The 24844-nt window shown below is 52.2% G+C and overlaps 4 protein-coding genes and 1 non-coding gene across 11 annotated transcripts; 2 read left to right on the top strand and 3 right to left on the bottom strand.

Moving 5' to 3' along the window:
- Positions 1-763: 763 nt before the first annotated feature.
- Positions 764-8249, bottom strand: KBTBD4 (kelch repeat and BTB domain containing 4). Of its 4 annotated transcripts, none has more exons than XM_012452574.3 (4): positions 8183-8249; positions 6669-7286; positions 4387-4493; positions 764-2345 (listed from the first exon to the last, which is right to left on the bottom strand). In XM_012452574.3, exons 1-4 carry the CDS (start codon positions 8199-8201, stop codon positions 1485-1487), a joined length of 1605 nt encoding a protein of 534 aa, XP_012307997.1. In that variant the 5' UTR covers positions 8202-8249; the 3' UTR covers positions 764-1484. The 4 variants fall into 4 exon arrangements, with proteins under 4 accessions (XP_012307997.1, XP_012307998.1, XP_064220959.1 ...); XM_012452575.3 differs by having other exon boundaries at positions 8078-8220; XM_064364889.1 differs by having other exon boundaries at positions 6669-7352; positions 8183-8219.
- Positions 5254-5372, bottom strand: LOC135270380 (U5 spliceosomal RNA). Its single transcript, XR_010338524.1, has one exon. It is a non-coding gene; the product is annotated as a U5 spliceosomal RNA (small nuclear RNA).
- Positions 7379-13968, top strand: NDUFS3 (NADH:ubiquinone oxidoreductase core subunit S3). Of its 2 annotated transcripts, none has more exons than XM_021665982.2 (7): positions 7379-8274; positions 8512-8574; positions 9698-9795; positions 10009-10158; positions 11162-11287; positions 11423-11542; positions 13720-13968. In XM_021665982.2, the coding sequence occupies exons 1-7, from the start codon at positions 7851-7853 to the stop codon at positions 13885-13887; spliced, it is 1149 nt and encodes a 382-aa protein (XP_021521657.1). In that variant the 5' UTR covers positions 7379-7850; the 3' UTR covers positions 13888-13968. The 2 variants fall into 2 exon arrangements, with proteins under 2 accessions (XP_021521657.1, XP_012307999.1); XM_012452576.2 differs by lacking the exon at positions 7379-8274 and adding an exon at positions 8322-8400.
- A 1051-nt stretch (positions 13969-15019) lies between these two features.
- Positions 15020-17765, top strand: FAM180B (family with sequence similarity 180 member B). Of its 3 annotated transcripts, XM_012452579.2 has the most exons (3): positions 15020-15571; positions 16398-16468; positions 16685-17765. In XM_012452579.2, exons 1-3 carry the CDS (start codon positions 15487-15489, stop codon positions 17078-17080), a joined length of 552 nt encoding a protein of 183 aa, XP_012308002.2. In that variant the 5' UTR covers positions 15020-15486; the 3' UTR covers positions 17081-17765. The 3 variants fall into 3 exon arrangements, with proteins under 3 accessions (XP_012308002.2, XP_012308003.2, XP_064220963.1); XM_012452580.2 differs by lacking the exon at positions 16398-16468 and having other exon boundaries at positions 16650-17765; XM_064364893.1 differs by lacking the exon at positions 16398-16468 and having other exon boundaries at positions 15486-15571.
- Positions 17766-18231: 466 nt separating this feature from the next.
- C1QTNF4 (C1q and TNF related 4) lies at positions 18232-23464 on the bottom strand. Its single transcript, XM_021665989.2, has 2 exons — positions 22729-23464; positions 18232-19380 (listed from the first exon to the last, which is right to left on the bottom strand). Exon 2 carries the CDS (start codon positions 19373-19375, stop codon positions 18386-18388), a length of 990 nt encoding a protein of 329 aa, XP_021521664.1. The 5' UTR covers positions 19376-19380; positions 22729-23464; the 3' UTR covers positions 18232-18385.
- Positions 23465-24844: the final 1380 nt, after the last annotated feature.

The following is a 24844-nucleotide window of genomic DNA, read 5'->3' as shown; positions in this document are numbered from 1 at the left end:
CATTTTCCTGAAATAACACTGTTGTGCGGCTAGAAAGGAAAAGATTTAGTGTGGCTTATATTCATGGGATACAGGATAGGGATGGGCTATCTTCTTTTCTTTTTTTTTTCTTTTCTTTTGGAGACAGTTTCACTCTTATTGCCCAGGCTGGAGTGCACTGGTGTGATCTCGGCTCACTGCAACCTCTGCCTCCTGGGTTCGAGCATTTCTCCTGCCTCAGCCTCCAGGAAACTGGGATTATAGGCATGCGCCACCATGCCCTGCTAATTTTTTTGTATTTTTAGTAGAGCTGTGGTTTCTCCATGTTGGTCAGGCTGGTCTTCAACTCCCGACCTCAGGTGATCCACCCACCTCAGCCTCCCAAAGTGCTGGGATTATAGGCATGAGCCACCACACCCAGCCTCTTCTTTCCTTGAATAGGGCTGAAGAAGTATTTCAACAAAAATCTATTATGTGCCTAGTATTGTGCCTAATAATATTTAGCACCAGAACTCAAAAGACATTTATCACTAGAAAAAAAGAAAGGAGAGACTCAGCTCTGGCTCTTTGCCACTGTCAGAATCTGAGTGAGTCTCACGGGCTCTGTGGGGCTGCTCTCACACCTTTGGAGTAGGGGTTCTGTATGGAGAAGTGGGAGCATGGGCTGCAGTCAGGACTGCTGTAGACTGAGCCATGTGATGGTATGAAATGAGTCCCCCTGAGGGAACGAACCACCCTCACCCCTTCAAAGTCACCCTTTCAGAATTCAACACAGACACATGTATCCCTTCAAAAACTTTTATTTGTATGAACAGTTCCTAGCTCTTGACTTAGCTTAGAGCTTTTAAAAGAGCAGATACCTTATGTATTTGAGCTTAAAAAAAGTTTCTGCTATTAATCAGAAATAATCATTTCTACTTTCTGGCTTACCCCTTGAAATAAGCCAAAAATAAAACGAAAGTTACATTTCCTGACAGATGGATGAGAAAACAATAGACGGAACATCCTGAATTCTAGAGTTGACTCTTGCTGGTGAAGTACACCTTCAGCTTAGTGCATTCTCCAAAGCAAAGCCTGAAGGAAAACTCTAACACCTAATTCTTTGTGGAAAAATGATCAACTAGCCATTTCATAGGCTACAGAACAAAAGTACAATTGGGCATCTTTCCTTACGTCCTGGGACCAGGGGTGCCTATATTTAACATTGATCAGGTAAGGAGAGGCTGTGCCTAAGATCTGAGAAGAGGCTTGCTCTAAGCAAGCTGTAGTGAGGCAGAAGATGACCAGGGGATGGCAGAGAACAGGCTGGCCTACTGTCAACCAGCTGAGCAGCAGCAGTCTAAAAAGCCCCAAACAGAACACCTCTATGGGTTCAGGGAAGGGCTGAGGCACTGCCTTTCTAATATGTGCCAAAAAATACATTACTCTGAATTGGAGGCCAGTGGACTTTGAGTTTGGATGGGGAGGGAAAAGGAGTGAGCAGCTCTCCTCCCCTCCCCACAGCCTTAGGCCAATACAAACTGTAAATTGGTAAGCAGCACCTTAATACCTCTTGTGACAGTTACAGCTGAAGTGGCAGGGTCAAGCTTGTAGGTGTTGGCATCCCCCTTTTTATATCGGTCCCGGAAGACATAGATGCTCCCATTACAGCTAGCAATCTTCCAGAGGGATGGGGCAGAGCTCCAAGCCTCAGGAAGGCAAAGCCGGGTGAAGCTGTCTAGCAAGGGATTGTAGCACACCAGGGAGTCCCCTTCAGCCACGATGAACACCAGATCCTTATGCACAGCTGCGTGCATGCGGCCTGCAAAGGGCAGCACATAGGGCTTCACATGGCATTTGTCTGTCTCTGTGTCAAAGCACTGGATGAGTCGGGAAGGTTTGGTAAAGAAGTCCAGATCATTCTCCTCCCCACCTAGTAAGTAGATGATCCCATTGAGGTTGGCACCAGCAGCCCCTGACACAGCCACCTCTAGCTGGGTTGTCTCTGTCCACACGTTATCACCTACGCGATAATAAATGACTGCATTGGAGAGAGTATCTTGCAGTGTCTTGCCACCCAGTGAATATATGGCATCTTTCCCGGGCACAGACACCAGGGTGTGCTGGAGCCGGTCCCGAGGCAAAGGTGCACACCACTCCCAGTCAACGGTGGCATTGTTGCACTTCCACATGCGCCTTGGGATGGACCCTCCCACCACATACAAGTCTCCACCATGCTTGCAGGCCGCAGTGATCTGGTGGCACAAGCTGTTTTGGCCACTTACACTGATGGAGTCATCTTCTGCACAATGCAAGGACACAGCCAACGAATGAGTACGAGATGACTCTTTCCCAATCAGGTAAATGTGCACATTCTCCCCAATTTCCTATTGGCAAAATTAAAATTACATGACAGCTATAAGTTCTAGGCTAAGGCTCAGCTAAGACACTGATCCTTAAGATCCTGGCCCTCGCACTTGTATCTAGCTTTCACATACTACTCTCTAATTACTGTATGTCATCAGACTCTCCTCTAGTCACTTTCTTTGAGGCAATTTATGCTGGGAAGGAGAATCTGTTGTATTCATCCTTGCAGCTTTTAAAAAGCTCTCATAAGCTAGTGCTTCAGACAAAGGGTGATTAAGATTCTTAACTTGGGGCCCTTCACAGTGGCTCACGCCTGTAATCCCAGCACTTTGGGAGGCCGAGGCGGGTGGATCACGAGGTCGAGATCGAGACCATCCTGGTCAACATGGTGAAACCCTGTCTCTACTAAAAATACAAAAAATTAGCTGGGCATGGCGGTGCGTGCCTGTAATCCCAGCTACTCAGGAGGCTGAGGCAGGAGAATTGCCTGAAGCCAGGAGGCGGAGGTTGCGGTGAGCCGAGATCGCACCATTGCACTCCAGCCTGGGTAACAAGAGCGAAACTCAGTCTCAAAAAAAAAAAAAAGATTCTTAACTTGATGAAAGTAGTTCTCAAGGAACTTTGAATGCTCATAGATTGGTGGTTCTGGGGTTACAAAGATATCCTTCCCCCTCAGCTCATACCAACTTAAAGCCAGAGATGACTTATTAAAATAAATAAATAAATATAAAAAATTTTAAAAAGATGGCTAGGCATGGTGGCTCACACCCATAAATCCCAGCACTTTGGGAGGCCAAGGTGGGCAGATCACCTCAGGTCATGAGTTCAAGACCAGCCTGAACAATATGGTGAAACCCTGGTCTCTGCTAAAAATACAATAATTGGCCAGGCATGGTGGCGTGCACCTGTAGTCCCATCTACTTGGGAGGCTGAGACAGGAGAATTGCTTGAACCCGGGAGGTGGAGGTTGTAGTGAGCCAAGATTGAGCCATTGAACTCCAGCCTGGGTGACAGAACAAGACTCCATCTCAAAAACACAAAACCAAAATACAGACAACCATTCATAACAGCCATCAAAAAGAGGCCAGGTTAGGCCAAGTGCATTGGCTCACACCTGTGATCCCAACCCTTTGGGAAGCCTAAGTGGGCAGATCACCTGAGGTCAGGAGTTCAAGAGCAGCTTGGCCAACATGGTGAAATTAAACACAGTCTCTATTAAAAATACAAAAATTGGCCGGGCGCAGTGGCTCACGCCTATAATCCCAGCACTTTGGGAGGCCGAGGCGGGTGGATCACAAGGTCAAGAGATCGAGACCGGTGAAACCCCGTCTCTACTAAAAATACAAAAATTAGCTGGGCATGGTGGTGCGCACCTGTAGTCCCAGCTACTCGGGAGGCTGAGGGAGGAGAATTGCTTGAACCCAGGAGGTGGAGGTTGTGGTGAGCCAAGATCGTGCCAATGCACTCCAGTCTGGGTAACAACAGTGAAACTCCGTCTCAAAAAAAAAAAAAAAAAAAAAAATACAAAAATTAGCTGGGCGTGGTGGTAGGTGCCTGAAATCCCAGCTATTAGGGAGGCTGAGGCAGGAGAATCGCCTGAACCCAGGAGGTAGAAGTTGCAGTGAGCCAAGATTGCACCACTGCACTCTAGCCTAGGCGACGAGCAAAACTCCATCTCATCAGAAAAATAAATAAGGCCAGGTAGGTCAGGCGCAGTAGCTCACACTGTAATCCCAGCACTTTGGGAGGCAAAGGCCAGTGGATCACCTGAGGTTAGGCGTTTGAAACCAGCCTGGCCATCATGGTGAAACCCCATCTCTACTAAAAATACAAAAATTAGTTGGGTGTGGTGGCAGCACCTAATCCCAGTTACTCAGGAGGCTGAGGCAGGAGAATAGCCTGAAACTGGGAGGTGGAGGTTGCAGTGAGCTGAGATCATGCCACTGCACTCCAGCCTGGGTGACAGATCAAGAATCCATCTCCAAAAAAAAGGCCAGGTTTAACTGATGGCCAGAACCCATGAAGAGTATGCAGTCTTAACAATTAAGATATTTGCCTTACCTTCAAGCTTGTCCTGAGTGACTCTGAAAAAGCCTCTCTTTCCTCTTTATTAAAGTTGATCCAGGCTTCTATTGCCTCTGTTGGGTTCTGAGAACATGGAACTCCATCTGTGAGAGTCAGAGGAAAGGCATTGTCAATGACAATCCAAAAGAGATTCAGAGTAAGGGACTTTAAAGATGTGAACCACTTTATTAGACTACCACTGGGCATGCATATATATACACATACATGAAATTAACCTAAAATTGCCTTTTTTTTTTTTGAGGCAGGGTCTTACCCTGTCACTCAGGCAGGAGTGCAATCATGGTCATCATAGCCTCAACCTCCCAGGCTCAAGCAATCCTGCTTCAGCCTCCCAAATAGCTGCGACTACAGGTGCATGCCACCAGACCTGGCTATTTTCTTATTTTCTTTTTTTTTTTTTTTTGAGATGGAGTTTTGCTGTTGTTACCTAGGCTGGAGTGCAATGGCGCGATCTCAGCTCACCGCAACCTCCACCTCCTGGGTTCAGGCAATTCTCCTGCCTCAGCCTCCTGAGTAGCTGGGATTACAGGCACGTGCCACCATGCCCAGCTAATTTTTTGTATTTTTAGTAGAGACGGGGTTTCGCCATGTTGACCAGGATGGTCTCAATCTCTTGACCTCGTGATCCACCCGCCTCGGCCTCCCAAAGTGCTGGGATTACAGGCATGAGCCACCGCGCCCGGCCCTATTTTCTTATTTTCTGTAGAGACAAGGTCTCACTATGTTGTCCAGGCTGGTCTTAAACTCCTGGTATCAAGTGATCCTCCCTCCTTGGCCTTCCAAAGTGCTGAGATTACAGGCATGAACCACTATGCCTGGTGTGCCTTGCCTTTTTTTAAAGATTGTCTCAGGTGTTATATGAGGCCTCAAAAAATTCGGTAAAGATTCATAACTGTTCCTCTCCATGGAAATCTTTAGTAAAAGGCAAAAGATTTATACAATCTGAAGAGAAACCAGAGTATGTACCCTGCTTTTTAAAATAAAAATAGATGGCTCGATATGCTCCCATCTGCCATGGAAGCAACCTAGCAGGCTGTAGACCTCACACTTTTCTTTTTTTTTTTTTTGAGATGGAGTCTCGCTCTGTCGCCCAGGCTGGAGTGCAATGGCGCAATCTCGGCTCACTGCAACCAACCTCCACCTCCCAGGTTCAAGCAATTCTCCTGCCTCAGCCTGCCGAATATCTGGGATTCCAGGTATGCACCACCAAGCCCAGCTAATTTTTTTGTATTTTTAGTAGAGGCAGGTTTCTGACCATGTTGGTCAGGCCGGTCTTGAACTCCTTATCTCAGGTGATCTGCCCGCCTCAGCCTCCCCAGGTGCTGGGATTACAGGCATGAGCCACTGTGCCCGGCCACTTTTTTTTTTTCTTTTTTGAGACAGAGTCTTGTTCTGTTGCCCAGGCTGGAGTGCAGTGGCGCAGTCTGGGTTCACTGCAACCTCTGTCTCTGGGTTCAAGTGATTGTCCTGCCTCGGCCTCCCAAAGTGCTGGGATTACAGGCGTGAGTCACCACGCCTGGCAGAGCTCACACCTTAAATATGGTTATATCTGACTTGCTGAATCAGGATTGTTTCCTAATTTTAGCCCATCACTGAAAAGCTTTTAGGCCAGGCTCAGTGGGCTCACACCTGTAATCCCAACACTTTGGGAGGCCGAGGTGGGTGGATCACTTGAGGTCAGGAGTTTGGGACCAGCCTGACCAACATGGAAAAACCCTGTCTCTACTAAAAATACACAATTAGCCAGATGTGGTGGTGCATGCCTGTAATCCCAGCTACTTGGGAGGTTGAGGCAGGAGAACTGCTTGAACCCAGGAGGTGGGGGTTGCAGTGAGCCGAGATCGTGCCCAGATCAACCTGGGCAACAAGAGCTGAACTCTGTCTCAAAAAAATTAAAAAAAAGTTTTTAGTCTTAGATATCTTGCCTCATCACCAATTTACATAGGTAAGTGGACCCACAGGGACATGCAAAGTACAGGAGTAATTAGCGTATAATACAAATTACTCCTCACTACTTTGTGTGTGGTCAAGTGTTGTGCTTTCAATTTCCTGGCTTCTTCCTTTAACACACTGTCTCTGGCAGCAATTACAGTGAATCCCAACTCAATCTCTCTGGGCAAGTTATCTCAGTAAGAATGTAGGAATAATAATGTAAACTAACACCAGGAAGTTTGATAGTTTCTTTCTCCTAGACTAGAACATTCACTAAACATCATAGCCAAGTGACTGGGTATGATGTGTCCCTTCCCTAAACTTACCCGAGATGATATCTGTGAGTAGGTGGTGGGGCAAGTGGAGAAATTCCTCTGTATTCTGCAGCTGGGCCAGGTGGGTCTTGGCACAGTGTTTGGCAGCAGTATAGAGCTCAGGATCACTGTGCCGATCTGCCAGCCACATCACCTGAAGGCAGTTTCCCACTTGCACTGTGCGGGCCAAAAACCGAGAGCATTCCTCAAAAAGAGATGTCAGCTGATACATGTCTGACACCTCATAAATTTCCTGTAACTCTTCAGCTCGAAGTTTCACAGTCCCATGGTAGATATAATCAACCAGGAGCTGGAAAACAGACTCACTGACATCCTGCAGCACAATCACTCGGTTGTGGGCCTCCTTCAGGTTGGAAGTGAACATGGATCGAAAGAAGCAGCTCTGAGCTGAGAGGACCAGCCGATGGAGCTGAAACTCCCGACCTTCCACCGAAATGGTGACATCAGCAAAGAGCTCCTCCTCTAGACATAGTTTCATGATGCCTTGAGCCACACGGCCTGAGTGTGACCGATCTTTGAAAGTGTAGTTCACAAAGTAGTTTTCATCCATGGATGCTCCAGGCTCCTCTGGTGATTCCATGCTAGTCAATTTCTCTCTCTGCCAGCTGTCTGCAAAGCAACACCACCTTGAGTAACTTGAATTCACAGCCATAGTCTGTGACTCCAACTGGCCAACTCAGTAAGGGAAAAGGAAAAAGTAAGAACAAAGTGGGTCCAGATTACCCTTAGTCCTGGCCCTGCCCATGATGTCCCTGACGCTATCCTTTAACCAAAGCTGGGTTCATTCTCTCCAGTGGTGTCCCACTGCTAACGAAATAAATCAAAGTTCCAACTCTGGGTGTTTTCCTGAAAAAACACGGAATAATTCCTTTCCATGATGTTAACAAAGGACTCGGGATTTAGGTCAATATATGACAGCAAAGGGCTGGGGAAGGTCTGTGAACGTAAAAGCCTAACCAAATAACTGGGGCATAGAACTAGTGAAGCTCAGGGGCAGCAGAATCAGACAAAAAGGACACCTTGCCCCGGCCTAGTTGCCAGGTCCTCTCTTGCCCCGCGCATGGGGTTCAGACGCTCCAATATAAGGCCTAGTCTGGGATATCCGTCCGTCTCACATTTCCTCTCTTCTAGGATGCTTCCCCTACACTTCTCCGCTCGCTCGAATGACTCCCTATGGCTGCATCCCAGAACTCCAGAGTCCAGCCGCCCCTAGGCCGGGGCACTAGGAGGCCCATCGCCCAGTTGTCCCCGCTCCACCTAAAGTCGCCTGGGAAACGGTCGCCAGGGAAACCGTTCTTCCTGCTTAGGCCCGCCAGCCCTCGTCAAAAGCTTGGCTCAGAGAGCGGGGGAGGAGTGTGGAGCGTAGAACTCAGAACGCCCGCCCCCTCCCATCCTCTCACCCGTCTGGTTCTTCAGCGTCCTCGCCTTCTCTCCAGGCTCTGCCACAAGGAGCTAGAACTACGCTCACCTCACGGTTCCCCTACCTGCCTGTCTCGCTTTCTCACCTGCGTTCCCTCCTTTCATCCCGGATTCCGGAACCTCTGCTTCCGGCTCCACGTCCGCCCGGAAGAAGATCTGCTGCACATTTCCGCTTCCGGTCCGTGCCCTTGCGGCTTCGTGTCCTGCGGTCTTTTCTTCCGCTGCCTTGTGTCCGGGGACATGGCGGCGTTGGCTACCAGACTTTGGTGGCGCGGGATCGTGGGGGCCGCGGCGCTGACCAGGGGTGAGCAGGGGCAGCCAGCTGAGACCAGGGTCAGGAGCAGCGGCGCGCCCAGCGGAGAGAGCTCCTCAGGCCTCACCCCGTGCTTTTGTGCCTTTTAATCTCCCTGTGCAGGGGCTGGGCGACCCTCGGTTCTGTTGCCGGTGAGGCGTGAGAGCGCCGGGGCCGACACGCGCCGTGAGTATGTGCGGGCAGCGCTCTTCTTTGAACTACCGGCGGGGGGCCCTAGATGCCTGTACTTGCCCTAGGATGCCCTTCCCTGCGTCCTCCTGGCAAATCTTGGAGACCTGACTGCAGTGGTCTTCTTCCTGCATTAAGAATCGAGCCTTCCCTATGCCCTTAGGGCTCTCTGTTATGGCCCTGATTGTCCCTTGTCGGTTTCAGTGATCCCCTTTTCGTCTGATTAAACTGTCAGCTATTTGAAAGCTAGCAATGAAACCTTTAGGCCTCAGAGCCCTGTAGTAACAGTACCTCACGTTAATTGAGGGCTTATTGTGTGCCTGGCACCTCGTTAAGCGTTTTAGTGAGATCTTATTTCGTCCTCACAACAGCCTTATGGGGTAGATAGTATCTTACTCTTCTTACTATAGATCAGGAAACAAGTCCAAAGAATTAAACTGCATAGGGTCACAGACCTAGTGAATGACAGAGCAGGCCTACCTGCTGCCAAAGGCAGAGAACACCTAAACATTATTCCGTAGCTTGTGATGTGTGAGTGCTCAGTGGTTTAGGGTTGCATGAGTACGGACATAGTACATTACAGTGAAAATACCGGACTGTGAGTTAGGAGACCTGACATTTCTCCTTTTCTGGGCCTCAGTTTTCTCATTGATACCCGCCCCCACCCCCCAAAAAAAAGGTTTCAAGGAGACAGTGTGTGAGGGCTCTTCAAACCCTGAAGTTCTTGAGAAACTGGTATAAACTTAAGTGCTAAGAAGATACAGACAAGCAAAAGTTTGGTTCCCATCCTCAAAGAGCTCTTAGTCTGATAGGAGAACTGAGACTGCTACTTTAGCAGAAATGCAAGCATTGTGAAGGATGAACCATGAAATAATTTTGAGAAGAGGCAAATGCCCCAGCTGCTGTATTGAGTCTTTCCGAGGACTGTGTAGTTAAGGTGGCATTTTCTCCAAGTTTTCGTCACTCTATTCCCTGGAAGGGAAATCTTTTACATGCATCTTTCTCAAGGTGCCGCAGAGAGCCTTTCCTGATTTGACATCCCTTACAAGCCCAAGAAACTGGATGCAGGGCTGGCTTTTGCCTTCTCTATTTCTTTGTTAAATATGCCTTTTCCTTCCAGCCACTGTCAGACCACGGAATGATGTGGCCCACAAGCAGCTCTCAGCTTTTGGAGAGTATGTGGCTGAAATCCTGCCCAAGTATGTCCAGCAAGTTCAGGTAATCCTTACTGTTATTTGAGTCTGGGCCAAGAAAGAACCATATTCTCAGGGCATGTGGGAGTGGGCAGACTAGTTAGTGTCAAAGACACTACAGACTCCTCCATCCCAAGCTTGTACTTTTCTTTCAGCATTAAACGAGGTGACTCCAGCTGAAGTTGGCTGGTCCCTCAGTAGCTCTTTGTTCCCTCTCCCCTCCCTTCCATGTGTGCAGGTGTCCTTATTCGATGAGTTAGAGATCTGTATCCATCCTGATGGCATCATCCCAGTGATGACTTTCCTCAAGGATCACACCAATGCACAGTTCAAATCCCTGGCTGACTTGACAGCAGTGGACATCCCAACTCGGCAGAACCGCTTTGAGGTCAGTCGGGAGATCTGAGAAGGTTTGGGGGTGGCTCTGTCACCAGGCTAGAGTGCAGTGGTGCCATGTTGGCTGAGTGCAACCTCCGCCTCCCAGTTCAAGACATTCCCCTGCCTCATCCTCCCAAGTAGCTGGGACTATAGGCACATACCACCATGCCTGGCTAATTTTTTGTATTTTTTTTAGTAGAGACGGGGTTTCACCATGTTGGCCGGGTTGGTCTCCTGACCTTGTGATCTGCCCGCTTTGGCCTCCCCAAAGTGCTGGAATTATAGGCGTGAGCAACCACTCCCGGCCTTTGTTTAATCTTTATAAGCTTTAGTTTTCTTACCTGGAAAATAAATATAAAGCTACCCCTATCTTATAGAATGGTTGTAAGGATCCAATGAGATAGTTCAAGTTACTTGTTAGCACACAGTAAGTTCTCAATACATATAGCTATTAATATGTTACTGATTATCTACTGTTTGCCAGACCCTGGGATGGAGAGAGAAATAACACTAAGTATTTGTCCTTCAGGAGTTCCCCACACTCTAGTGAAGGAGAAAGACATCCAAACAGCTTACTGTAGTAACATCTAGTACATAGGATATTAGAGGGATGCTTTAAGAAAGCTGCAAATCAACAGGAAGTTGGGCAACACCCAAAGAAGACAAAAAAAAAAAAAAAAAAGCAGGAGGGGTACTTAGCCGTGTCTGGGAGGCTTCTTTGGAGAGAGAGTTCGTGCTGAATCTTAACACGTGAGCAGGCGGCCAGGAATTAGCCTTGGTGAGGGTTGGTGTGAGGTGGACCAGGGAAATATTCCAGACAAACAGAATAGCATGAGGAAACACAGGCATGCTGACATGCTAAGCTACAGCTGTGGCCTGGGCCTTTGGAAGTAGTTGTAAGCATAGGGAGATCTTGAGGTTTGAGGTTCAGAATAGAAGGTAGGGTCACAGGGCAGAACTCTCCCAACCAGGGACTCCCATCTCAGCCCTCCAGATTCTTCTGTTCTCCCTAGATTGTCTACAATCTGTTGTCTCTGCGCTTCAACTCACGGATCCGTGTGAAGACCTACACAGATGAGCTGACGCCCATTGAGTCCATTACCTCTGTGTTCAAGGCAGCCAACTGGTATGAGAGGGAGGTGAGTTACTGCACATGGTGGACCTGCCTCTGGGCCAGAGTTGCAGAACTGGTTGAGACTGTGGAATGCAGTGTAGCCCCCTTACCCTGTTGTTAGTCTTAATGGATTGGCTGCCTGAGGGCCTCTCTTTCCTAGGTCTGGGACATGTTTGGAGTCTTCTTTGTTAACCACCCTGATCTAAGAAGGATCCTGACAGATTATGGCTTCGAGGGACATCCTTTCCGGAAAGACTTCCCTCTATCTGGCTATGTTGAGGTAGGAGCCTTGGAACTGGGATGGACAGCAGCCTCAGGGAGGGACTTGCAGGGAACCCAGGGGATCCCTGGGGATGGCAGGAAATACGGTCTGTGGGTTGTGGTGGTTCAAGAGCATGGGCCCTAGATTCAGATCCTAGCTTCGTTTTTGTAACCTGGGGCAAGTTACTTGGTTTGACTGTGACTCAGCTTTCTCATCTTTTTTTTTTTTTTTTGAGACAGAGTCTCACTCTGTCGCCTGGACTGGAGTGCAGTGGTGCAATCTCAGCTCACTGCAACCTCCGCCTCCTGGGTTCAAGCGATCCTCCTACCTCAGCCTCCTAAGTGGGACTACAGGCGCCCACCACCATGCCCGGCTAATTTTTTGTATTTTTAGTAGAGACTGGATTTCACCATATTGGCCAGGGTGGTCTCAAACTCTTGACCTTGTGATCTACCTGCCTCAGTCTCCCAGTGTGCTGGGGTTACAAGAGTGAGCCACTGCATCTGGCCAGCTTTCTCATCTTGAAATGGCAATAATAATAGCACTTAACTAACATATTTGTGGCAAGCATTAAATAATGTATATAGGCTCATTCCTGTAATCCCAGCCCTTTGGGAGGCCAAGACAGGAGGAGTGCTTAAGCCCAGGAGTTTGAGAACAGCCTGGACAACATGGCAAAACCTCATCTCTGCAGAAAAACACAAAAACTAGCAGGGCATGGTGGTGCATACCTGTGGTCCCAACTGCTTAAGAGGCTGAGGTGGGAGGATCACTTGAGCTCAGGAGGTGGAGGTTGCAGTGAGCTGAGATCACGCCACTGCTCTCCAGCCTGGGCGACAGAGTGAGACCCTGTCTCTGAATAAATTGATGTATGTATGAAGGCTGGTGTATTGTAAAGGCTCAATTGATGCTGTGTGTGTGTATATGTGTGTCAGGGTCTCACTCTGTCATCCAGGCTGGAGGGCAGTGGTGCGATCACAGCTCACTGCAGTCTACCTCCCAGGCTCAAGTGATCCTTCCACCTCTCAGCCCTCTGAGGGTCTGGGACTACAGGCATGCACCACCACGCCCGGCAAATTTTTGTATTTTTTGTAGAGATGGGGTTTCTCCATGTTGCCCAGGCTGGTCTTGAATTCCTGAGCTCAAGCCATCTGCCCTTCTTGGGCAGATTAGTTACTAAAGGCGTTAGTTACCGCACCTGGCTAATGTTATCCATTATGGTAATAATCATTTTAATGATCAAGGCAACCTTGAGGACACAGTCTGTCCCTAAAACATGAAAGTAGAGGATTATTTTACCCTGCCTTGAGTCTCTGGGAAAGTAGTGACAGGGAAGACACCAAATGATTAGCCCTCAAAAATTATCTCTGAAGTGGGACCAGTAACATGTGAATAAAGAATTTCAGTGGTGCTGCAGATTATTTGCAGGAAGATAATGTGTTATATTATCACTTGTGAATTTTATAGCAAAGTAACTGTTTAGAAATGCTGAGACTTGGATTTTTGGGTACAAAAAAAAAAGAAAGAAATGCTGAGACGTGTGGTGCTCCAGCCCTGCTCCTTTAGTCCCCACGCACTCCTGCTGTGATAGTGCTTTGCATGCGCCTAGTTTCCTCTTGGGCTACTTCTGGGCAGGGCTGTCTCCCTTGCTTCTCCCTTTCACCCCACTCCTGCTATCTTATCTGCCTCACCTGGTTTGCCTCTTCACTCTAGCACCTGCTGATCCTTACCTTATCCATTTGACCCTCCAGTAACAAAAAAAGCTATGTCAAATGTACTGCTTTAGATCTGGACAGTGAATATGCCAACAGCACAGGGCCTGAGGTTGTGTATCTGCGTTTAGGTTTACTCTTTTCAGTCACCGACTACTCCCTAATCCTGGGCAAATGCTTACCATTACCCCTTATAAGAGTGTTTGGGTGGGTGAGCGGAGTCAGTTCAGAGCTCATGATGTGGGAGTGGTGGGCAGGGCATGAGAGGTATCCTACATTTTGGAATCACAGGCTCTAGCTGGTTGGAATGTGATCTGATGCGTAACAGGTGTGGATGGAGACTCACTGACAGAGGCTGGAACAGGAGTCAGTGACAGAGACGAACTGGGCTGGGGAAATAACTCACAGCCTTGTGAAAGTAGGTTCCTTTGTAGCTATGTTAAGGACTTCCTCAGTGCTCAAGCCTGCCTTTTGTTCCTGCAGTTACGCTATGATGATGAGGTGAAGCGAGTGGTGGCAGAGCCAGTGGAGTTGGCCCAAGAGTTCCGCAAATTTGACCTGAACAGCCCCTGGGAGGCTTTCCCAGTCTATCGCCAACCCCCGGAGAGTCTCAAGCTTGAAGCAGGAGACAAGAAGCCTGAAGCCAAGTAGCTCCAGGGAAGGCGTGTGGATCCTAGAAAGCCCCTTATCTATAATTGAGTGTCCATGTAAATAAATTCCTACTTAGACTCACCACTTCGTGTGTTTGTTTGTGTAATGGGGAGAAGTGATACTTTGATGGGAGACACAGGCAAGCAGGGGTGTCTCCCTGCTCCCTTAGAGAGACACTACTAAACCAGGGAGTGTTTTATATTTTTTTGAGATGATGGAGTCTTGCTGTCACCCAGACTGGAGCGTAGTGGTGCTGTCTCGGCTCACTGCAACCTCCATCTCCCAGGCTCAAGCGATTCTCCCACCTCAGCCTCCTGAGAAGCTGGCATTACAGATGCGTGCTACCACGCTGAGCTAATTTTTGTATTTTTTGCAGAGATGGTGTTTCACCATGATGTCCAGGCTGGTCTCGAACTCCTGGCCTCAAATGATTCACCAACATTGGCCTCCCAAAGTGGTGGGATTATAGGCGTGAGCCACCATGCCTGGCCACATGTATTTCTGAGAGGGCTTCTGGAGCTGTAATCAGAAGTTCTCATAGTCCACAGGGCTCAGGATGGGTGTGGCATGGTAGCCCATCACTCTTGGGCTATAGGAATCTTCCTGGTTTTTGGCGTGTGCTGAGAATGGTGGGGTTTTTTTTAGACAAGGTCTTGCTCTGTCACCCAGCCTAGAGTGAGTACATCAGTGTGATTACGGCTTACTGCAGTCTAGACTGCCTGGGCTCAGGTGATCCTCCCACCTCAGCCTCCTGAGTAACTGGGACCACAGGTGTCTACCACCACACCCAGCTAATTTTTTTACTTGTAGAGATGAGATCTCACCATGTTGCCCAGACTGGTCTTAAACTAGGCTCAGCCATCCTCCTGTCTTGGCCTTCTGAAGTGCTGGAATTACAGGCATAAGCCACTGTGCTTGCCCTGAATTAAGAATGTTGTTAGGAAACAAGAGATCCCAGGGTGGGGCAAAAACTACTCAGGAGCTGCAGATTTGTCTGCCAGGGGACAGTACTCCCTAGCCCAGCTGATTGGATCTGTTCAGCCTGTAGCAAACTGCCTGAGAGGGGAGTGCTTGGCTCTGCCTGTGTGTAGGGCCGCCCAGCCAGCCCGCCATGCAGTTGGAAGACTGCAGCTGATGCTTTTGGCAGCTGAGGGGCTCCTGGAGGCTGGGCTGGGCCAGACTGGGTGTCGGGGCTGGCCTCAGTTGCAGGATGTTTTGAGGGTGAAGACAGTAAGGTGGTCCTACTGCCTGGGCTTTCCTACGCTTTGGGAGGGCCAAGCCAGAGCTATTTGCTACCAAACACCTTTTTCCTATTAACTAAGCATACCGCCCATCTGGGCAGGAACAAGCTGAGGGCCTGACAAGCAGGGAGCCGGGTTCCTGCCAACAACCAGATTCCCCATTTCTAAAGAATGGAAAGAGCTCCTGGGAGGTGACCAAGGCCACAGCCAGCCCCTCCCTGTTGAGCACTGAAGACTGACACGCATTACAGAGCTCTGGAGCAGCCTGCAGTGGAAAGTTGAAGCCGAGGTGTGTGGCAGGCAGATGAGGGAGCAGAGAGCTGCTGACCAGAGAGAGACTCAGAGGACGTGGTGAAGCATGGCTGTGACCCTGCAGTTCCTGGCTTGCCTGGTGGGAGCCATTTGTCTCCTCTCTGTTGTGTCTACAACCCAGCACCATGCAGGTACCAGGGCTTCAGGGTGGGTGGAGAGTTGGAGCCAAAGAAGGCTGCCAGCCGACAGCAGTTAACAGTTGGGGAGACTAGCTGGGCATAGGAAGTGTGGGCATAGTGGGTACCAGGCTGATGTGTGCTGTGGTGGGTGATAGTGTGGGCCCCACCCCCAGAACTGAAAAGGTACAGGTGACACCTAGGGAGATAGCCCTAAGTGCTCTTAATGCTGGCCCTGGGCTCATTCCCACTGATGCCCAAAGCAGGGTCTTTTGACCTGCCTGGGCTTGGAACAAACATTGCAAGGGTGAGGCAACATCCCAAGGTGTGGGCTGGAGGGAGCTGCCACAGACATCCTCCCCTGCCCTGTCCTCACTGCCTCACAAGGATCTACCGCTGAGGAGGAACAGGGAAAGAGTAGGCTCTTCCCAAAGAGGGCCTTGTCCTTGGGAGAGTCACTGGCACTGTTTTAGGTGACTGTCCTCAGATGATTATAGGGAGGGGAGGAGGGTGGGGAAGGGTCTTGTGACCCGTTGGCCTGGAGCTCTTTACCAAGGGCATTATGCAAGTTAAAGGAGGAGTCCTGGGCATTTGCCAACATGGTAACTGGGCTTGGGATGATGCTTTTGAGATCACAAGACCCATGCTTGGGAGGCTGAATATCAATGTGCATGTGTGTGCATGAGAGGGAGGGGAAAAGGGGGCATGGGATGGCATTCCTGCCCTTTTGTAGCATGATGAACTGCTTGGGACCCCTACCAGGCAGCAGAGGGGCACTTCTGGGAGGTTGGGTGTTCACAGTGTAGCACGGCAGGGGCCTGACTCCTCTCTGCTGCCCCAGGGCAGCCCATGGACAGCACCAGCGTGGGAGGTGGCCTGCAGGAGCCAGAGGCCCCGGAAGTGATGTTTGAGGTCTTTCCTCCCAGCCTGGGACACGGGGGTGGGCATGTCCAGAGGTCCCTAAGCTCAGGGTTGGGAAGGGGGATGTCTCAGGGTGGGTCTGCTACGGTTGGGGGGGCAAGCCAGCATGGGTCCTACTGCCTGCTTCTGCCCCCTCCCCCAGCCCACTCTTGCTCCCTGCCCTGCTTCCCAGGCCACAGCCTACCCCTTACATGGCTCCCCTTGCAGCTGCTCTGGGCTGGGCTGGAGCTGGATGTCATGGGGCAGCTGCACATCCAGGACGAGGAACTAGCCTCCACACACCCAGGCCGCCGACTCAGGCTCCTCCTGCAGCACCACGTGCCCAGTGACTTGGAGGGTGCTGAGCAGCGGCTGCAGCAGCTCCAGGACCTGCGGAAGGGGCCTCCTCTTAGCACTTGGGACTTTGAACATCTGCTCCTCACGGCCCTGTCCTGCATCTACCGGCTCCACGCAGCTAGTGAGGCTGAGGAACGGGGCCGCTGGGCCCAAGTCTTCACTCTCCTGGCACAGGAAGCACTCTGGGACCTGTGCAAGGGTTTCTGCCCCCAGGACCAGCCCCCTTCCCTGGGGCCCTGGGCCTCCATCCTTGACCCCTTCCCCTGACCCTCCCCTTTTGCTCTTTCACCTGCCATTACCCCCTCCCCTCTCCCCCTCAACTCCCCAGGCAGATCCATCTTGGGCAGGGGCTTCTGTCTGGCACCTGGTTCTTTTCACTGTGTTCAGATCTCTGGGCTTGGCTTGCGACACACCCTCTCTGCTTACCCTGACCAGATCTTGTTTCTTGGATCTTGAGAGGCTAAGAACCCAGGCTTTGGGTTCCAAGGAGTAGGCACAGAGCTAAGGGCACGACAGGCAGGCAGGGAGTGTGTGTGGACATTAGGAGTCAGGGTTGAGAAGTGTGTTCAAGAGATGCTGAAAGGGAAGCTGTCCCAAGTAAGGCCAGGTCAGATCCTCCAACTCGTACCCTGGCAGTCTGTGACGGTCCTGTGGAATTCACAGGAATCCTCTAGGTGCTGAGCACCCCCTTTTAAGCACGACCAAGGATCTGGGGTCCCTCAGCCTCCAAGTTCCCATCTGGATTGGGAGAATAGATTAGACTTGAGTTCTGTCTGTTGGAGGAGTGGAGGGAAGCAGGTGGAGGGAGACAGTATCTCAACAAGCGTCGAGTGAACACCTCAGAGGAGGGAGTAAGGCTGGGAGAAGACCAAGCAGAGACAAGCGGAGGTGGGCTGGAGCAGGTGCGGCCCTGATTCTGTGTTGCTCTTCTCATAAAATGTTCTGTTTCGGCCTCCCAGAGCCTGTGTCATTCTACGTCGGAGTAAGCTGTCCCCTGCTCTGGGCAAATCACTCTCCCCATCCCGGGAAGGCAAGAGTCAGGACAAGGAGGTATCAACTCCTCATCCCGTTCCCACACCCTGCTGGAAGGAGGAATGCACTGTTTCCTTGAATTCCATGCCCCCAGTGGGGCAATGGGGTGCTGTCCCTTGTCACAGAAAGGCATCAGCCGGGTACTAAGGTTGAGGTCATCGGTCAATGAGGAGTCAGAGTTGGACAAGGCAGGGATATGAAAGGGCGGCCCCAACGGGCTAAACGAACGTGGTTTCACCAAATTGCCACCTTCTCGCCCTCCCAGGGTCTGAGCGGACCCTGCTCTCCAACCTCCAACCCCCTCCCCGGGCCTCTGGGCCCCCGGTTGTCAGCGCCTGCCCGCCAGTCCCCGGAAAAAGCATCGTAGTCAAGACAGCGCAGGGACCTGGGCTGTCGGGCGCCGCGCGGGCCCGCTTTCTTCTTTATTGTCAGAGTTCAGGCGCGCTCAGCAGCCGTCGCGCTCGCGCGGGGCGTTCGGGCCGCGGACCGGGCTCGGCATGCACCCCCCTGGCCCTCCCGGGCTCCTCTCCGGCCCGGGGCTCACAGCAGCTCCCGGGCCCCGAGGCCTGGAGGGCCGGCGGGGTCAAGGTCGGGGTACACCAGGAAGCCGGAGAAGGTGATATACTTGCCGTGGTTGCTGTAGGCGCCGTAGCCGTCGTGGTCGTGGCTGAGCAGCCAGACGGCGTCGCCACGCCGCAGGGCCAGCATCACGCTCTGACTCTGCATCTCGCGGCGCCGCGACGCGCCGTCGTCGTAAATCATGGCCTGCACCTCATCGCGGTTCTTCATCAGCTTCACCGACAGGGTCTTGCGCGGCAGCTTGCCCAGCGTGAAGGAGAAGAAGTAGGCGCCGGGCAGTCGGCAACGGAACACGCCAGCCGCCGCGTCGAAGTCGCCGCCGATGTTGACGAGCTCGGTGTCGAAGGCCAGCGGCTGGTGCCGCGGTCCGGGGCTCGCGTCCGAACCCACCAGGCTGCGCGTGCGCGCCGCCGAGAAGGCCGAGCGTGGCTCGGGGGGCGCGGGCGGTCCGCGCGCAGGCGCGTCGGCGTCGGCGTCGGCGTAAACCAGGTAGCCGCTAAAGGTGGCGCCGGGCGCGCCTAGCGCGTACTGCGGGGCACCGTGCAGTCGCAGCCACACCGTGTCGCCGTAGTCGAGCTGCAGCATGGCGCTCTGGCTTGCGGCGCGCCGCGCGCTGGGCCGCCGCTGCTCGTCGAAGGCCAACGCCTGCACCTCGTCGCGGTTCCGCACCAGCATCACCGACAGGCTCTTGTGCGGGGCTTTGCCAGCAGTGAAGGAGAAGAAGTAGGCGCCGGGCACGCGGCAGCGGAACTGGCCCGTGGCCGCGTCGAAGTCGCCCCCGATGTTCACGTACACCTTGTCGAAGGTCACTGCCATCTCCGACGTGCCCTCCAAGGGGGTGGTGCGTGCCGCGGAGAAGGCAGAGCGCAGCTCAGAGGAGCCCGGGCCAGGGGCCGGGCCCAAGGCCCAGCAGGCCACTGGGCCCAGCAGGCCCAGCAGTAGCGGCAGCATGGCGCCTGGGAGGGAGATGGAGGGGCGAGAGAGGAGGGTTGGCAGGGGCCGCCTCCAAACGCTCAGCTTTCCACCGGGAGAAGAGGGTTCTCTTCCCAGCCCTGCCCTTGACTCACAAGTAGGTCTCAATTTTCCTACATCCTTGGACTAGCTCAGTGTTTCTCAAACTCTAGCGAGCCTCACTGTCACCTGGAGGGCTTATTCAAACATACATAGTTGGCCCCCATCCCCAGAGTTCATTCAGTAGGTCTGGGATGGGCCTGAGAATTTGCATCTCTTTGTGGGTTTTTTGTTGTTGTTGTTGTTGTTTTTGTTTTGTTTTTGAGACGGAGTCTCGCTCTTGTCACCCAGGCTGGAGTGCAGTGGTGAGATCTCGGCTCACTGCAACCTCCGCCTCCCAGGTTCAAGTGATTCTCCTGCCTCAGCCTCCTGAGTAGCGAGAATTTGCGTTTCTGGGTGATGCTGATGCTGCTGGTTCAGGGACCACGTGCTGAGAGCTAGTAGATTAGGCTAGGAGTCTCCAAACATCTGTGGGTGTGTGCATACCCACAAAATGAAACCCCTTTCTTAAGTGAAAGCTTGCATACATACCACAGACCAGCAGAAACAGTCTGGTTGAAGAGGCCTACAGCCCTATCTGCTGGGCTCACCCCTACGCCTCCCATTTGACACCCAAGGGCCCTGGTAACCTGGACGGTTCATGGGGGTCTCTGAGTTCCCCTCAGCTCCAGTTGGCTGCATTTTCCTGTGGTTATTTTATGGTCCTTAGTCTGCCACTCACACAGGCACAGACTCTCTGGGTCGACGCTCTGCATGACCATTACTGTTTAAACCCCATCTGAACAGGAAAGGAAATGGCCGTTCCCTGACCCCTTTCCTGGCCTCCCCAGGGGCCCTTCCTGCATAGAGGAGGCCAGAACAGTTGGGCTTTGAGGTAGCTTCCTCCCCCGCCTCGTGAAGTCAGAGTAAAAGAGAAGGTGACTCCTTTCTCTGCGCTTGGAGGCTGGTTACTCAGGAAGGAGTGGTGAGCAAGGGGCTACTGGGGATGGAGAGGGAGAGCAACAATTCCAGCAGGGCTTTGGCAAGGAAGTGAAGTCAGCTTTGTTCCTTGGGAGTGTTGGATTAGAGAGGACAGCCAGCCAGATCTGGGCTTGGGTCCTGGCTCTACCACTGACACTGAAACCTTGGTCAGGTTCCCTAACGTCTGGGCATGGCTTCCTCTCTGTAAATGGGGAGGAGACATCACACACAGGCTTGCTGTGGGGGTGCTCTGAGATAGGTGTGAACATGATTGGTCAATGGCAGTGCTGAGGTGTGCCAATGCTTCTGTTGGTTGCCCTGAGAAAAGTGAACTGGTCCAGTTCTTGATATAAGGGTTTTTAGGGACTCAGTCACTCTTACCCCTGAGAGCTTGGTGAAGGCACTGCTTAACTCAGAGGAGTCACTCTCTGATGGTGGAATTCCATCTGCTTCCTACTAGGGCATGTGCTTTGGGGCTTGAACAAAACAGGAAAGAAATGAGTTGGAGACAGCCTGGGATGTGGGCTTCTGTGGAAATATGTATAGCTCTGCATCTCTTAGAGACAGCAGGGCCCTGCTGAGAAAGGTTACCAGGTGTGGATATGCAGAACATCCTAACTGGAATCTAGCTCACACTCCACATGTTAGAGCAGCACCTGGGGGAAAGTGTGCCGCCTTCTCATTCTCATAATAAAGACCCCAAGTTGCTAGCCCAGCTGAATGCTGTCTCTTTCCAGAAGAGGTGCTTTTTCTGATTCTCACAAAGGTGTCCTATGGGTTAGCGATACCCTTGGTGAGGACAGGGAGGAGGGAAGGTGCCATCCACAGTGGTGAAGATGGCACCTCACAAGTGTCCAGTTCATTCCCTTTTACAAAGTTGTTTTAGACACATGGTCTCTGCAAACCTGTAAGACAGGTGGCCCCTCTCCCATTTTATAGATGAGAAAGCTGAGGCCCAAGAAGGGAAAGCATTTTGGCCCAAGGTCACCCATGGAGCACTGAGAGAAGCCTTGAACTGAGGTTTTTTTTTTTTGTTTTTTTTTTGAGACGGAGTTTTGCTCTTGTAACCCAGGCTGGAGTGCAATGGCGAGATCTCAGCTCACCGCAACCTCCGCCTCCTGGGTTCAGGCAATTCTCCTGCCTCAGCCTCCTGAGTAGCTGGGATTACAGGCACGCGCCACCATGCCCAGCTAATTTTTTGTATTTTTAGTAGAGACGGGGTTTCACCATGTTGACCAGGATGGTCTCGATCTCCTGACCTCGTGATCCACCCGCCTCGGCCTCCCAAAGTGCTGGGATTACAGGCGTGAGCCACCGCGCCTGGCTGAGGTTTTTTTTTTAAATCAAATTCAGTATGCCTTCCTCTCTGTCACTCTTCCTTCCTTGACACAGGTATGTCCAGCCAATTTGTCCTTTGCCTCAATTTACCTTTTTGCAAAACTAGGAGAGGAGATCAGGGGAATGAGTCTGGGATCCAGGGTGAGGGAGACAGAAAGAAAGCAAAACTAAGCAAAAACAACCAAGCAAACACATTCTCTAGTGTTTTGTCTTCTGGGAGCATGGGGAACAGCTCAGCTTTTCCTGACACCGCTGCTTTCCTAGTGGGTCATGTCCCAGAAGCAGCTGACCATCCTATGCCTAGCAACCTCCCAACCAAAGTTGGTGTACCCCACCAGTGCCAAGGGTCTTCCTGTGCGCCCAGTACCCAGCCTTCGTTTCACCCACACTGCCCATTTCCCAGATCCCTGGGTCCTCGTCCTTCCCTGAGCAGGTCAGAGGTGGGAAGGTGTCAGGTGGGTGTCATAGTTCCAGGGAAGGAAATAGCTTTTCTTGGCTCTGTCCAGGTGGGGCTCAAAATAGTCATCTTCAAAGAGAAAAACTAGGACACAGAGCTGGGCAGACCCAGAGCCCCGGAGCCAAGGCGGGAGGTGCAGCGATGTCAGGTTGAGGGGATCGCAGAGCTTCCCCACGCGCCCCCGCTGCCCCACCCCCACTGCCCCACCACTCACCAGTTAACCCTTCCCTCAAGCCCTGCCAGAGCACCCTCCCGAACCTACCTTGAAAGCCCCTCAGCCTTCCAAGAAGTCCCACTTTCACAGAAGCCAATTAATCCTTGTTTTAAAAAAAAAACCAGAAAGGGGTACCCCAATCCCTCTCCCCCAGACCTTCCCTCCATCCATCCCTTCGGAGTGAAAGCCCTTGTGCCTGTTTCAGGAAAAGGCTCCCAGGTCCTCCTTTGAAGGAAAAAGGACCCAATTTCCCCGCGCCTCTCCAGCCCCCGCTTCCAGTAGAGGGAGAACCTCGGCTCCCCGCCTCCCCTGAGCTGCCCTCACCTGGCTGGGGGCGGCGGTCGGGTCGGGTTCGGTCCAAGCCCGCGATCCGGCTCCGGGCTGCGGGCTGCGGGCTGCGGGCGCCGGGCTGCGCACTGACCGCCCGCGCTGCGGCGGGGGCGGCGGGGGTTCGGGCTGCTGCTCCCCGCTCCGAGGCCGCAGCGGACAGGATGCTGGGGCCCCGAGCCGGGCGTGGGGAGGCGTGAGGGAAAGGGAAGGTCAGCCAAAGAGGGAGCCGAGCGAGTGGAGAGGCGGGAGGAGAGGCAGGGGAGAGGTAGAAGGGGGAGAGGAGGGGGGAGAGGGAGAGGGAGGGGCGAGCCGCAGGGCCTAGGGGCTCCGCACGGAGCCTGCGCCGAGCTCTGGACCCTTCCTCATCTGTGACCTCCTTAGAGCTTCGTCCTCTGGCTCTAGAGAGCAGGCATCATTAATCCCGCAGATGGGGAAACTGAGGCGCAGAAGGGGAAACTGAGGCCAGAGGCAGCGGCTAACACGGGGTGGCCCAGAGCACTCTACAGTCCAGCTTCCTTCCTGGTGTGCGGAGAGAGGGCTAGAGCTGGACTCAGAGGCTGGACTAGCCTTTATACTGCAAGGACAGTAGAAGGTGAGATTTTGGCTGGGACAGATGTCCAAGCTGAGTGGCCTTGGGGGAGAGGTCTGAAGGAAGAGGAGGATAAATGGGTCAATGTTGCCAGTAAAGGAAGAGCTGAAAATAACTAGTTTCCTCTCCTCACCTCCAAATCGGAAAATGCCCACCGTCTGTTTGGAAAGAGGGAAGAAGGCAGTCTGCAGGCCCTGGAGGGGCAGCCTGGGTCCCTTGGGGAGAGGGGCAGTAAGGAGAGTCCTTGGGGCAGAATGGAATTTTTTGCTGAGAAGGTTGCTTCTGCAAAAAGGGACAGGGTTGAGAAGGGCAATAGGTGGGCAAGAAGGGTCTCTGGAGAGGCAAAGTGACACCCTGCCTAGCTGAGCTAGGCTAGCAGGAGTCCAGCAGGGCACCCAGGCTGGGAACAGTGGTCTTCCCACGGTAACACTCACCAGAGGCACTACTGCTGGCCTCCACTCTGGGCTTCGAGTCCGTGGGGTGGGGGCTCAGATTCCTTTTTTCTAGGCTGCTGATCTCTCCCATGATGGCTGTAGAGGTGACGACAACTGCCTGGCACTCAGTAGATGTTGACTGAGTGGATGACTTTTGAAGAGCTCTACTCTTATCAGCAGCCAGAAGCTGGTGCCCTCTGCCTGGCTGACTCCGGAGCCATGGGCTCTAATCCTGTCTCTGCTGCAGATCTGTTCTGTGATCCCTGAGAGGCTTGGACCCCTGTTAACCCCCCTGTCCTCTGGAGCTTTCCTTTGGAACTCTCAAAGTTCACCCAACCCCAGTTAGTCTATTTGTCTCTAGCAAGATGTTGGTAGTGGTGATTGGCTTTGCTTCAGGGATGTTAGGTGAATGATGGAATGAATTAATATGTGCTTGAATAGAAAGGAATGAATGGAGGAGTTTCAGGCTGGATAATGAGGGTATTTGGTGACAGAGGGCGAATCACCTGTCTAGCACTTGTCAGATCACAGCTGTCTCCCTTCACCAGCTTGAAAAGCTTGGGCCACAGGACTATGGGGAGGACAAGAGGCAGGGTAGGGGTGGGATGAACCACACAGCGATGTGGAAGGAGAGCTGGGGGAGGCTGGAAGCCAACCTATGGCAGCCACAACCCTTCTTAGGGCTGTGGGCCCCTTCTGGATCATAGGAGTGGGGCTGCTTTCCTGAGGGTGTGATTCCAGTGGTGGGAGGGGAGGGGAGAAGATACATTAGAGGATAATGAAATCCCAGTTGAGGTTTGGTTCAGGCTAGGAGCCATTTGACACTCCCTGGATCCGCAAAAGAGTTCTCACCAGAGAAGTCAGGGTTGAGGTAGAGATAGGTGGGTAGGGCAGATGACATCAGGATTTGCATTGGGGGGCTTGGATAGGGAGGAAGTTACTGGGAAAGGGATATAGAGAAAGATGATGCCATGAGCTCGTGGGTGTAAGGCAGATGGATAGACCCCAGAATGGGAGTTGGGAAGAGGTGGCAGCAGGATCCAGAGAAGAGCCTTAGGCTGGTTATAGTTCCTGCTCCCTCCTCTCT

Source organism: Aotus nancymaae, unplaced genomic scaffold (genome assembly GCF_030222135.1).
Source record: "Aotus nancymaae isolate 86718 unplaced genomic scaffold, 86718_ANA_hifiasm-v0.15.2.pri h1tg000059l, whole genome shotgun sequence".
Classification (NCBI taxonomy): domain Eukaryota; kingdom Metazoa; phylum Chordata; class Mammalia; order Primates; family Aotidae; genus Aotus; species Aotus nancymaae.
Note: the sequence above shows the minus strand (reverse complement) of the source record. Positions and strands in the feature narration are given on the sequence as shown.

Excerpts from the sequence above, each read along its gene's own strand:
- NDUFS3 (XM_021665982.2), top strand. The coding sequence starts at position 7,851 with ATGGCTGCATCCCAGAACTCCAGAGTCCAGCCGCCCCTAGGCCGGGGC. Across the intron at positions 10,159-11,161 it reads CTCGGCAGAACCGCTTTGAG|ATTGTCTACAATCTGTTGTC; the intron begins GTCAGTCGGGAG and ends TGTTCTCCCTAG. Across the intron at positions 11,543-13,719 it reads CTCTATCTGGCTATGTTGAG|TTACGCTATGATGATGAGGT; the intron begins GTAGGAGCCTTG and ends TTGTTCCTGCAG.
- KBTBD4 (XM_064364889.1), bottom strand. Across the intron at positions 4,494-6,668 it reads ACTCACAGATATCATCTCGG|ATGGAGTTCCATGTTCTCAG; the intron begins GTAAGTTTAGGG and ends TGACTCTCACAG. Across the intron at positions 2,346-4,386 it reads CACTCAGGACAAGCTTGAAG|GAAATTGGGGAGAATGTGCA; the intron begins GTAAGGCAAATA and ends TTTTGCCAATAG.
- FAM180B (XM_012452579.2), top strand. The coding sequence starts at position 15,487 with ATGGCTGTGACCCTGCAGTTCCTGGCTTGCCTGGTGGGAGCCATTTGT. Across the intron at positions 15,572-16,397 it reads TACAACCCAGCACCATGCAG|GGCAGCCCATGGACAGCACC; the intron begins GTACCAGGGCTT and ends CTGCTGCCCCAG. Across the intron at positions 16,469-16,684 it reads CCCCGGAAGTGATGTTTGAG|CTGCTCTGGGCTGGGCTGGA; the intron begins GTCTTTCCTCCC and ends CTCCCCTTGCAG.
- C1QTNF4 (XM_021665989.2), bottom strand. The coding sequence starts at position 19,375 with ATGCTGCCGCTACTGCTGGGCCTGCTGGGCCCAGTGGCCTGCTGGGCC.